General features: G+C 58.0%; 2 protein-coding genes across 2 annotated transcripts; both read right to left on the bottom strand.

Moving 5' to 3' along the window:
- Positions 1-8,644: 8,644 nt before the first annotated feature.
- On the bottom strand, positions 8,645-10,230 carry SPRG_01601 (hypothetical protein). The gene has a single exon (XM_012339969.1). The coding sequence runs from the start codon at positions 10,165-10,167 to the stop codon at positions 8,707-8,709; it is 1,461 nt and encodes a 486-aa protein (XP_012195359.1). The 5' UTR covers positions 10,168-10,230; the 3' UTR covers positions 8,645-8,706.
- A 491-nt stretch (positions 10,231-10,721) lies between these two features.
- SPRG_19239 (hypothetical protein) lies at positions 10,722-11,854 on the bottom strand (the record flags this gene model as incomplete). Its single annotated transcript, XM_012340268.1, has 2 exons — positions 10,722-10,829; positions 10,895-11,854. 2 exons carry the CDS (start codon positions 11,852-11,854, stop codon positions 10,722-10,724), a joined length of 1,068 nt encoding a protein of 355 aa, XP_012195658.1.
- Between the last annotated feature and the right edge of the window lie 1,850 nt (positions 11,855-13,704).

The following is a 13,704-nucleotide window of genomic DNA, read 5'->3' as shown; positions in this document are numbered from 1 at the left end:
TCTCGTCGCGTATCTTATCTGATGGATAGTACTGTCTCACGCCCTGGTAGGGGATAGGAGGTGATGTGGAGAAACCTATCTTTGGCGCCCAGGCCGATCTAGTGGTGGAAACCGAACTTTTGGTTGTTTTCAATCTGAACCCCATTGAGTAGATGCACAGGGTCGTGAGAGCGTCGTGGTTGCGCAGGCTCTGGAAGATCATGTCGTCCGTGACGCCGCTTGCACGCAACACATCGTCTATCGAGGTGGACGGCTCATAGTGGTGCCACGCCGGCGCATTGGTGGGTGGCGTCAGTGCCTCCTTGTAGCTCCACGCATCGAGACCCGTCATGGAGGATGATGTCATGGCGGCAAAATGCAAAATGCAAACTGATGTCGAGCTGAACGATCATGCACGTACATGACGTATCCGTACGATCGATTATTATCCGGACGCGCACCATGCAATTGAGCCGCTTGCAAAGGATTGTTTGATTCCAGAGAGTTTGCACATGGTTGTGAAATGGAACCAATCTGGTTGCACCCAACTATTGCTGCACCTAATATGCTCTTGCGACTTTGCCCTTCGAGGTCCTACTTGAGCGTCAACAGGATCAAAAATGGTTGGCAAATGTGGTGTCTACACTGAACAGTCCTTGCGTGCGGTGGTACACATTGCATGAGGATCGGCACAAGGGCCAAAGGATCGATGTTGCTTGAATGCCAACGTTATGGCTTCGTACGAGAAAGCGGTCGTTGTCATGGACGATGCCCTCATGAGCTGAGAGGTGTGAATGACAGATGCCAACAAGCATCTAGCGGAGCATGTCGTGCCACTCGCCTCCACGAGACGTAGCGTTTCCAGTCCAAGGCGCTGGTCTCCGAACGTCGACTTCAACTCGAGATGCCTTTTTCACAAAAATGTCGTGAGGATCCGGCTGGGGCATCGCTGGAGGGGATAGAAGTTGATTCCGGATCAACTTCTATTGCATTCCATGCGAGTTTTAGTTGTATCGCACAATGGCGGGGCGTGCAACGCGAGGCGCGTCAAGCACCACGACTAAGGCGCCTGTGCAGCGCAAGGTGACCAAGAAGACCGCCCCAAGAAGGCTGCCACCTCCAGCGGTCACGACACCAGACGTGGTGTCCAAGGCCCCAACGTTGCTCAAAGGGACGTCATCCTGCAGTTATTGTTGGAAGCCGAATTCAATCGGGATCACGACTGGCGAGGAATTTGGAAAATGCTCGCACGACGTAGATACACCACGACGTGGACACACCGAGAGCACCTTTTGCTCGCGGTGCCCGACCTCACTGGCGAGGAAGTACAGCAGTACCTTCTTGGCGAACGAATGCGTGGACTTGCGGAACTTGTAGTCGCTCATGTAGACACGTAGGGTGGATACAAGAGCGCGAAACGTAGCGTGGGAGCAGCGGAGGTTGTTGATGAACCATGTAGCGAGGACCGGGAATCATGTCATCGAACTCGACCTCCATTGCGGTTAGAATGCTCAACTTTTGTTTTCGCGCATGACGTCATGAGCCACAGCAAGCGCAGCTCCAGCACAGGCCACGACTGCCGCCGACGCAAAACGACGTGTGCGGTCCATTCACAGTCCAAAAGTAAGTTAGTTCACTCCCAACTGTGCGTTCGCAGAGCAGGCAAATTTTATCCGTACGGTTCGGCACCTGCATTTTTGCAAAAAAGGCATCTTGAGTTGAAGTGAACGTTCGGAGACCAGTGCTTAATGCAAATCCGCCACGAGTTCTTCTGGTCAGACATTCGAACAAGCTCTGTGCACATTCGCGTCGATGTCATCTCTGCCGGTGAGCGAGAGCAACGAGACAAGAGTTGACGACCCTCTGACCTCCGCGATAGATATCGCGAGCAAGCCAGTGGGCCGTTTTCAAACGAGTAAAAGGTGTTCTGCGCGTTGGGACGAGCAGACACGAACAACAGAAGAGTAGAAGAACAGAAGACCAAACAGCAAACCCAGCCGGGCCGCCGAGCGCACTCACTCGAGCCATTCCGCATTTGGCAGCCCGTACTAGTAGTGAAATAGCCAAGGTCGCTATTCGCTACGGGTGGGCAGGCGCCATTCGATACCCCGAACAATCTGCTCGGCCATCTACAAGGAAGCTGATATACTAATTGGACCCCGCAAAAGTTTTTTTTGCATGGACACACGTTCGATTGTGTCAAGATCGTAGCTGCAAATGTCGGGATCGCCGACTCGAAGGCGTCCGACTCTCAGTTGATTTTCGGGTGGTGTTCTCCACCGGACGCGTTTCATCCAATCAAGTATTAAGGTTTGAGAGCATACATTGTGGAGGGTTTCGCCTTTGATGAAGGAGCCTCGGGGGCTTCCCTTCGATTCCGCTACCCTTCATCCTCTTTCCTCTGATTCGATGGCAGAGAGAGGTTGACGCCCGTGAATCTTGTGTAATTCTCTGGCTCTACCTAGCTTCCGTCTATCAGCACAGGTGAGAGAAAGCTGGGCAGTGCCTGCCAAGAGTAAATCGGAAATGAGTGTGGTTTTCGAAATGATTGAGCTTTCTGGAGTGCAGGGAAGCGCTCTACGAAGACAATTGACACAACGACGGGCTTGACGCCATAATGCTCGAACCACAAACGACAAAATGACGACCATTCCGTTCCTATTAGAAAGCCCAGAACGTTTGTGAATACGAAAGAAGATGAGCTTTGCGTTGGAAGGTCGCTGCTGCCCACTACTTCACCGCCCTTGTTGACTGCCAGTCAACAAATACCCCCATAAAAAACTTTTGACAGTTCTGGTCTTGCTTCGGCAAGATGCGTAGTTGGGGCAACGGATCGAAATGACGCACTTGCTCGGGCATGGTTCACACATACCGGTATTACACTCTCCACACCACTGGTGCCATCAGATTATGAGTTGAACAGTTTTTGAACCATCGATCCCCCGCACTATCGAAAACCTATAACGTCCACGGCACTGATCAAACGCCATAGCACGACCACGGATGAAAGCTGCTGGAACCAGAATGTTCTCTGACCAAAGCGAACTCGCACACTTTTAAATGAAAAGGACTTGGTGGTTGGTGATGCGCACCAGAATCAACGCTGTGAACACTGGCGTGACTCGAACATGGGGACGAGCCTTTTCGACATCGCTCGCGATGCACGTCCCTACTGCATGAGCCTCGGATGGCCGTCGCCACTCTTCTTCTGGATACCCCCCGCTTTCGTCCGCGTGCGGGTCGCAATACGCGGTGAAAAATCAAAAAATGTATCTTTGCGGTTGAGTTGCCGAGAGATTTGACGGCGATTTCTCGGCACACAATCTCGACATCTACTGGATTCTGGGTTGACTGCTTACGTTGAACACAGTGTGACTTCAAGTTTCAATTCAGGGTTGTCATGGGCCTTGCAGTCGTTTGGTTGTACATTTCACACGCGATGAAATTTGAACGGTCTGCGACGAAGGGATCAATGGTGTTCAGTGACCACAGATGTGTGGGATCGTTCGCAAGGTACTCTCGTGACGCGCCGCGCGTCGCGTCACTGGACATCCCTTCAGGTCCATTTTTTCGAAAGCAATGGCGATCACACATCGACTCTATGCACGTACGCGTTCAGAGAGCTCTTTAGAGCCCGACATGCTGCGATATAGTATGTTTTTGCATTGGTATCGATTGGTCCATCCCAACGGCCAGCCTGGTCAAGAAAGCTAAGTTGTCGTCTGCAGTTTGAGAGCAACGATTTGATGAGATACAGAACTGCGCTCCATGTCCACAAGCAGGTCTCTGCATTCTTCTACCTCGTACCTCAAGCAGAACGTCACAGAGCACACACAGAAGCGACCAAGCACAACTCTCGCATTGAACAGTCGCAACGGCAATCGAGTTCAAGGATCGCAGTGCGCGTCGATGCACAGTCCTGAGACACCGCAGAGCATAACGTCCATTGAGTCTGCATTACAGCGCCAGCCGTTTGACGTCCCCGCACACAACGCGCCTTTATAGCGCCATCTGGCGCGTAACAACTAAGCGCATCTTGGGCCGTTCGCCAATCAGACGCCGTCCTACATGGCCACGATCACGAACAGAGAGATTCGGTCCCGAGAGATTGGTCACCAGATCGCTCATTTCCTTTTCGACACAACCCAGCATGTCGGCGCGGTTCGTGCTGCGCTCGGCCGGACGCATGGAGCTACGAAGAAGTGCTGTCGCCTCGTCGCGCGGCGCACCCGGCCCACGCCGTGCACTTTGAGGACATTTTGCACGAGAGCGGCGTCACGGACGAGATGATCTTCCAGAGCCAGCGCAACCACGACGCGCTCACGACCCAGCGCATCTACTCGATGGTCTTCACCAAGGAAAACATCCAAAAGCTCGGTTTCCGCAACCTGATCAAGCAGATGCGCAGCAAGATCGGCGCCGTCGCGTCGCTCCCGACGTGCGAGGTGCGCTTGAGCTCGGTCGACTACATTGCCGAGCTGCCCATCACCGACTCGAGCATCCAGACGGTGACGCCATCGCTGCCGTCGCTCCAGACAACGTCGCGCGACCACAAGTACTTTGACAAGTACATTCTGCACAACATCAACGCGATCTTCAAGCCGGGCACCATGACGCTCGTGCTCGGACCGCCGGGCTGCGGCAAGACGTCGCTGCTCAAGCTCATCGCGGGTATCGTCAAGCCGAGCGCCAACGAGACGCTCACGGGCACACTCACGTACAACGGGTGCGCGCCGGACCAGGTCGACCTCGCGTCCCTCACCACGTACGTGCAGCAGCAAGACCACCACATTGCGACGCTCACCGTGCACGAGACCTTGGCGTTCGCGCACAAGTGCCTCGTGGGCCAGCTCGCGCACGACGACCCGCTGCTCGTCAACGAAGAGCACATGGTCGACATCCTCATCTCGGTCTTTGGCCTGACCGAGTGCGCCGACACGATGATCGGCGACGACATGATCCGCGGCGTCTCGGGCGGGCAGAAGCGCCGCGTGACCGTCGGCGAGATGCTCACGGGTCGCGCGCCGGCGCTGCTCCTCGACGAGTTCTCCAACGGCCTCGACGCGTCCACAACGTTTGACATTGCCAATGCGATTCGCACGATGGCCGAGCTCCTCGAGAAGACCGTCGTCATGTCGATGCTGCAGCCGCCGCCCGAGGTCTACGATCTCTTTGACAACATCATCGTGCTCGACAAGGGCGAGATGGTCTACTGCGGCCCACGGACCGAGCTCGTGCCGTACTTTAAGAGCATCGGGTACCACTGCCCGGCGCGCAAGGACATTGCGGACTTTCTCCAAGAAGTCACGACACCTCTCGGGTCGCGGTACGCCAAGGCAGCGACAGGCGCGGCCCTGCCAACGTCGGCGGCCGAGTTTGCGCGCGTGTTTTACCAGAGCGAAATGGGCGCGGCGCTCGGGAAGGAGCTGATTGCGGCGTCGGGCCGGCCGCGCGAGAAGATGGTGCAGGCGCGTCGGCGGCCGCTGCCGTACTTTGAGAGCCTCCGGGTCGTCTTTGGCCGCGTCCTCAAGCAGTCGCTCCGGGACAAGAAGTTCAACAAGTCGCGCATGGCCAACGCGCTGGTCCTGGGTTCGATCCTCGGCACGGTTTTCCTCGGCATTGCGACGAAAGCCTCGACGCCGTCGCAAGAGCCGCACTACGCGCCAATGAAGATCGGTCTCTTCTACATGGGCATCCTCTTCCAAGCGCTCGTGACGCTCAACTCTATCCAAGCCGTGTACGAGCGCCGAAAGGTGCTCTACAAGCAGCTCCAGTTCAAGTTCTTCCCCGTCTCGACGATCGTCATTTCCGAGTTTCTCCTCGAAGTCGTCTGGACGCTGCCGCAAGCGGTCCTCTTCTCGGTGCCCTTTTACTTTGGCGCCGACTTCAACCCGACCGGCGGCCACTACCTCGTCTGCCTCGCGACCATGTACCTCGTGAGTCTCTGCTACGTGCAGTTCTTCAAGTTCATCACGTCCGTCTCGGTCGACGGCGTCTTGGCCAAGGTCATTGCGCTCTTTGGCATCTTCATGCACCTCATGTTTGCCGGCTTTGTGCAGCCGGAAGCCCAGATCGCGACCGGGTGGATCTGGCTCTACTGGTCCAACCCGATCACGTGGGCGCTGCGGACGCTGGCGCAGAACGAGTACCTCTCGAGCCGCCCCATGTACGACACGGTGATTCCAGGTCGCGGGCGCATCGGCGACATTGCCCTTGGCGCCATGGGCTTCTCGACCAACAGCGCCTACATTGGCCTCGGCCTCGTCTTCCTCCTCGGCTACGCGATCGTCTTGAGCCTCCTCACGATGGTGGCCTATGCACGCGTGCGCCACCAGCACGCTTTTACGCACAAGGTTGAGGACACGGCGAGCCATCCGCCAGACGCCGCGTCTCTCTCGGTGCCGTCGGAGCGCAGCGACCTCAACAGCCTCGCGTTCGCACCCGTGACGCTCGCCTTCCGCGATCTCTCGTACACGATCCAAGTCAAGAAGCAAAAGACGAGTCGCCAGCTGCTGCAGGGGATCCACGGCTGCTTTGAACCGGGGACGCTCACGGCGCTCATGGGGTCGTCCGGCGCCGGCAAGACCACCTTGATGGACGTCATCGCCGGGCGCAAGACGGCCGGTGTCATTGACGGCGACCTCGTCGTCAACGGCCACCCGATGGACCGCAAGACGTTCAACAACCTCATGGGCTACTGCGAGCAGTTTGACAACTACGAGGAGACGGCGACGGTCCTCGAGGCGTTCCAGTTTTGCGCGGCGCTGCGCATGCCACGCCACACCACGGCCTTGCAGCGCACGGTGTTCGTCCGCGACGTCCTCGTCATGCTCGAGCTCCACGCCAAGGCCCACGACCAGATCGCGACCTTGTCCCAGGGCGAGCGCAAGCGCGTGACCATTGGCGGCGAGCTCCTCTCGAACCCGAGCATCCTCTTCTTGGACGAACCGACGACCGGTCTCGACTCGCGCGCCGCGACGATCGTCATGGAGTGCGTCAAGCGCATTGCGCAGTCGGGGCGCACGGTCGTGTGCACGATCCACCAGCCGTCGACGGTGCTCTTCGAACTCTTTGACAAGCTGCTGTTGCTCAAGTCGGGCGGCCGCCTCGTCTACTACGGCCCACTCGGTCTCGAGTCGTCGGACATGCTCGAGTACTTTGGTCAGTTTGAAGACGTGCCGCCCATGCAGCCGAGCGAGAACCCCGCCACGTACATGCTCAACTGCATCGGCGCTGGCACGGTCCCCGGCCACCTCGACTTTGCGCAGCTCTACACGCAGAGCTGGCTCTGCAAGGACAACCTCGAGATGCTCCAAAAGGCCATGGTGCCGACGGGCAGCGTCATGACCAAGACGGACCAGTTCACGGCGTCGTTTGTTGCGCAAGTGCGCGCGCTTCTGCAGCGCCAATGGGTCATCTACTGGCGGTCGCCGTCGTTCAACCGGTCCCGGCTCATCCTCGTCATCGTCCTCGCCCTCGTCTTCACGTCCATGTACGCCGGGCAGACGGTCACGACGGTCACGGACGTCATGTCCCGCCTCGTGCTCATCAACGTCTCGTCGTCCTTCATCTGCTCGAGCTTCCTCTCGGCAGCGATTCCGTTCACGATGCATCTGCGCGGCGTCTACTATCGCGAGCGCCTCTCCAACATGTACTCGCCCGCCGCGTACGTCCTCGTCATCTTCCTCGTCGAGCTCGTCTACGTCGCGTTCTTCGCGGCCGTCTACGTGCACGGGCTCTACTGGAGCGTCGGTCTCTCGGCCGAGACGACCGCGTGGACGTGGTACTGGCTCATCGTGACGCTCTCGATGGCGATGTGGTCCTTCATTGGCCAGCTCTTTGCCGTCGCTGTCTCGACGCACCAAGTCGCCGTGCTGCTCGGCGGCGCCATCTCGGGCGTCATGTTCATCTTCGCCGGCTTCTTCATGGACGCCAACACGCTCGTCTCGGGGTGGCAGTGGATGTACTGGCTCTGCCCGCTCCACTACACGGTCGAGGCGATCATTGTCACGCAGTTCCACGGCGACGTCCGCCTCGTGCTCGACGGCCTCACCAAGGAACCGATCACGGTCACTGCGTTCGTCACCAAGTTCTTCAACGGCGCGTACGACTACGCCAACCGGTTTGACGACTTGATTGCGCTTCTGGTGATGCTCGCGATCTTCCAAGGCCTCATCTGGCTCTGCCTCTCCAAGGTCTGCCACCTCGAACGGTGATCCCAGCGCGTTAGAACGGGCGATCTCGGTTGCATTTGATTTTATACCAATTTATATACAGTAATACATGAAATGCACAAGAGTATCCATCCATGCACTGCTAGCAACGGTACTAGCTCGCGTCGCCACGGCATCGACACACCGCGCTCAGCATCGGCCGCGAGTAGGCCACGAGATGTGGCGTCCAAGGGCACGCACTCGTGAAGCGGTAGTGGCGCATCTACAATAATGTATTGGCGGTCGCCGTCGTTCAAGCCTGCGCGGGCTGCTTCCCAAAAGTGGAAGAGCTATCCAGCACCGGTGTCTGCGCTCACAAGGAGGTTCTTTCCAAACCAGTGAGGACGAGGCAAACCCTTCTTCGCGGGGCAGCAACTCCCCACTTGTCGTCCTGCGTAGTGAAGACACTATTATCTCGCGGTAGATAAGTGGTTGGACACCCAAGGCGAACATATCGTGATGACATCTCGTTAGTTGCATTTAGTTAGTTAGAAATTATTAGATTGATTGAGCTCTAGAACCGACGGCCAGAGAAGCGACGAGCACTCTTGGGGGGGCCACGGTTCCCACCGCGACTCATGTTGCCGCGCTTGGTGGCGGCCAACGCAGCGAGGTCCGCGGGCACTTCTTGCTGGGCCTCGGTGAGGATATCGACGAGCTGCTTGGCACAGCCCGTGTCGCTCTTGGTGAAGAGCGAGAACGCTTGGCCCTTGGCGCCCGCACGACCCGTGCGACCGATGCGGTGGACGTAGTCCTCAATGCCGTTTTGGCCGCCGGGCATGTCGTAGTTGATGACGACACCGACGTCCTTGACGTCGAGGCCGCGCGCCGCCACGTCCGTGGCGAAGAGGAGGTTGATCGTGCCCATCTTGAACTGGTTCATCGTGAGCGTGCGCTGGTGCTGCTCTTTGTCGCCATGGAGCGCGCCGACCGCAAAGCCGTCGTTCCAGTAGTGGTTGGCGAACTGGTCGCACGTGCGCTTCGTGCGGAAGAAGACGATCGTCTTGACGTGCTGCGTCAAATCCTTGTTGTCCGGGTTCTCCATCTTGACGACCTTGTCCATGAGCTCGGCAAGCTTGACGTGCTTCTCGCTCTCGTCGCACATGATGACGTTCTGCACAATGTCCTTGTTGGCCTGGAGCATGTTGATGTCGCCCATCTCGACTTGGACCGGGTTGGTGAGGAACTCGCGCGCGAGCTTCTGGATCGCCTTGGGCCACGTGGCGCTGAAGAGCAGCGTCTGGCGCTGCGTCGGGATCTCGGCAATGATCTTCCGGATCTGGGGTTCGAAACCCATGTCGAGCATACGATCGGCTTCGTCGAGGACGAGGATCTCGATCGAGCGGAGGTTGACCTTCTTCAACTCGAGGAGGTCGTTGAGGCGACCGGGCGTCGCGACGAGGCAGTCGACGCCAATCTCGATCTGGCGGATCTGCATGTACTTGGGCGCACCGCCGTAAATGCACGCCGAGCGCACGAACGGCTTGGCGCGGCTGAACTTCTTGACCTCGGCCTCGATCTGCGTCGCGAGCTCGCGCGTCGGTGCGAGCACCAAAATCCGCGGGTCGCGCGTCGGCTTGGTGTTCTTCGAGATGTGGTAGAACGACGGCAAGAGAAAGCCCACGGTCTTGCCCGAGCCCGTCTTGGCGACCGAGATCATGTCCTGCTTGGTCAGCGCGATGGGCCACGACTGCGCCTGCGTCGGCGTCGGCGATGTGTACCCGGCGCGCGTAAAGCACGCCTTGATCTCGCTCGAGAACGGCGTGTCGTCAAAGGTCAGGACCGGGTCCGGGCACGCGTAGTCGGCGGTCGGGCCGTGGATCGTGATCGAGTGCTCGGCGCGCCACGCCGCGCCCGCCGGAGTGCTCGCGGTCAGCGCCGTGTTGGCGACCTTGGCCGGCTTGCCGGCGGCGTTCTCGTGCTCGTCGCGCTTGCGCTTGGGGGCGGCGTCGTGCTTCTTGAAGGACATCGTCATGCTGCGGAGCTGGCGAGTGCAATTGTACCGAACGCTTCCACGGACCACCTTCTAGGGAGAGCCAATCACTTGTAAAAATTGGTTGGTCAACGCGCTGGCCAATCGGCAGCGACCAGGACGCTGGCATCAGGACTTGCGCCGTTGGCTTTTCAGGTGCGTCTATCCGAATTGCAGGCTGAAAATAGGCATTTCGGCTCCAAAATCGGCTTTTCGGATCGAAAATCGGCAGCAAACGACCGTGTGTGACGTGGCGCCAGCAGGCGCCTTTTCGCAGGAACCAGAACATGGGTAACCATCCCGACGACACGTCAACCACAGGACGAGCGCCATGGCCTCCAGCACCTGATCCAATCCTGCGCTATACCCACCGGCGCGTAAAAATAAACAACGTGTGGCACAGAGCCTCGGTGTTATCACGTCTCTAGGATGAACGGGCTTTCTGCCGTGGCACGATCTCTTGATAGTACAGCTTGTATTACGCAGCTGATGAAAGCACAGTGCGTGCGAGCGCCGGAATGCATGGAAAACAATCTTGTGCCACCAAAGCATCCGTATTACGTGTCCTCGCTGTCGTCTAGCGCGAGGCTCGCATCGCGCAGAGCACCCTTGTCGTCGTCGTCGGCCGCCAGCGTGAAGAGGCGCAAGTCTTGAAACTTGAGCACCTACGCTCACATGGTCATACGCGTACGTCAATAGAGTCCTTGCAACGCAGGTTGTCATCTCTTACCTCGTTGCCGACCGACGTCCAGTACGGTCGAAGTTCGCGGGCAAAGAGCTCGAGCTTGGATGCAGCCGATGGCAAAAGAGTGGACGGGAAAAGGTGGTCGATGGGCGGCTTCCACGAATGGCGCAGTGGCACACTCACGAGTGTCTGCTCGGGAAGTGCGCGGAAGGCGTCGCAAAAGGCGGCGGGGCCTCGCGCGGCCACGACAAGGCGCTCAAACGGCAAGCGGTGTGTCGACGCGAGCGGCGTCACGGGCTCGCCCGTCGTCGCGACCTTGAGCCACGTCCACATGGCACGCGGGCACGACGAGTCGATGCCCATCGCCGGCAGCAGCGCGTCAAGAAGAAACGTCATGTACGCCGGCTTGTTGGTGACCCAGATCGCAACGATGCAGCCTGCCGGGTCCATCGACTCGGAGAGCAACGGCGCCAGCGGAAGCAAGTGGGCTTCGTGCATCGTGGCGTACGTGCCATTGCGGGCGACGCTCTTGTTATCCCATGGCGGGTCGATCACAATGAGGCGGAACGGACGCGGCAAATCAACCGCCTGGACGCTCCGAACGTCGCCGAGAAAGTACGTCGACCGGCGCGGCAAAAGGAACTGGTGGCCCTCCTGCATGACGAGGCCATCGTCGTCCGTGTCGTTGGCGGCAAGGCCATCCGAGGCGGCCAGCAACTGCGGCATGGGGTCGATGCGCTCGAGAACGGGGAGCGCCAGCGGCGTGGCCTGGGCGACAACGGCGTCGAGGACAAGCAAGCGCGCTTCCTCCAAGTGGGCGAGCAACGCAGGCGGCGGCGGCTCGGGGTTGTGCGACGATGCCGCTTTCGACCGCTTGCGCTTCTTCGACGTCGACGCCCGGGCGTAGGGCTCGATCGGAGCGCGGAGACTCTGCAGCGAGACGCGCATGCTGGAGTAGTAGGCGTTGACGCACGCGAGATGGTCGACGGCGACGACCTCCCGCATGGTGCACGTCCAACCGTGTCTTTTTATAAATCAGTTAATTGCTGTTTTTGAGTTTAGACCATCGAGCGAGAAGATCAAGCACACCTATACTTATATGACAGCGTATTCGTCATTTCTGGGTCATACAAGCGTGGGTGCATGCGCTGAAGGTTCTCGGTTCCACGCGCAGGCACGCGTGTGCTCAGCGCATCTTGGTGCACAGCCGCAAGGCAATGAATTGACCCTTTGAGACGACTCTGAAAATGAAATGAATTGAGTTTCTCGGACTGAATTTGCTCGAAAAGGCTTTGAGACTTTGCTCGCGACTTGAACACGTCGCTAATCGCTTGTGTCGAATCGACGATCGCAAGACATCCATCGACGACGAATGCAATGCAGTGGGCTACTGACGATGCCGTCGTTGTATCCTTCGCAGAGAGAATACCCTTGAAAAGAACACCACGGTTGTATTGAGACGAGTTACGCAAGAGAGGGCGGTACACGGAGTTGGCGTTCGACGAGTTTAGACCTTGCGGAGGTAGCCACCGCCGCCACCGCCGCCGGAGTTCCAGCCGCCGCCACCGCCAGAGTTCCAGCCGCCGCCACCGCCGCCAGAGTTCCAGCCGCCGCCACCGCCAGAGTTCCAGCCACCGCCGCCACCAGAGTTCCAGCCGCCGCCACCGCCGCCGTTATCGTCGCAGTCGGCACCGCCCTTGCGACCACCCTTGCCGCCACCGCCGTAGCCTTCGGTGGCTTCTTGACCTTGGATCACTTGCTGGTTTTGGACCACTTCTTCCGCGCTGATGGCGACCTGCGCCTCGGGGGCCTCGGGACTGGCATGCGTGAACGTCGCTGCGAGCACAAGGCAAAGCACTGCCGTGAATCGAACCATGGTTGGAAGATGCGAGGCAATTGGAAAATGACTCTTGTTGATATGGACGATCGCGGGGCTGGCCGCCGAACGCTGGATCCAGATCTTATACTGTCGTTGGCTCGGGATCCAGTGTTGAGATCCATGTGTGGTACGGCGATGTACTATTACATTACGCACGGACTGGGTACAGCCATCAATAGCGAGTTGTTGCTTTTAAAGTTGATGGAAACGTCGAGGCTGGAAGAATTAGTTTCTCATAAGCAGACCTGCCCACCTGCGCGAAGCTGATCGACGGTTGTACGACCAGCCAGGTCATAAGACTACAGACGAAGTCACGATTCTGCTTCAAGACGCATGCTGCTCCGCTTGGACCTGTATATGTTGTCCACACAAACATGATGATACACGACTGCACTATCTGGTAGTTTAAACTACTAGTATATTAGAAATGAAGTTCCTAGCATGACCTACATCGACTTCATTCTCTCGCAAGACAAGGAAGATGCGCTCGAGTAAGCATTCCAAGCCTCGAATTTCTCCGCCTGCACATTTGTACAAGAAGTCTGGATCACACATTCGATACCTGAGTGTTGGACAGAGTGTGGTGGCTTTATACTGTAGCATCGCTATTGATGGCCACACCCATTCCGTGCATACTACATGTAGTAGTGAACATCGCAATACCACATGTTACTCATGACTCGATGAATATCGCCATCTGCGCCGTACCACACATGGATCTCAACACTAGATCCCGAGCCAACGACAGTATAAGATCTGGATCCAGCGTTCGGCGGCCAGCCCCGCGATCGTCCATATCAACAAGAGTCATTTTCCAATTGCCTCGCATCTTCCAACCATGGTTCGATTCACGGCAGTGCTTTGCCTTGTGCTCGCAGCGACGTTCACGCATGCCAGTCCCGAGGCCCCCGAGGCGCAGGTCGCCATCAGCGCGGAAGAAGTGGTCCAAAACCAGCAAGTGATCCAAGGTCAAGAA

This window comes from Saprolegnia parasitica (assembly GCF_000151545.1).
Source record: "Saprolegnia parasitica CBS 223.65 unplaced genomic scaffold supercont2.4, whole genome shotgun sequence".
Lineage (NCBI taxonomy): Eukaryota > Oomycota > Saprolegniomycetes > Saprolegniales > Saprolegniaceae > Saprolegnia > Saprolegnia parasitica.
The sequence above is the reverse complement of the archived record's forward strand: the minus strand, read 5'-3'. Positions and strand labels throughout refer to the sequence as shown.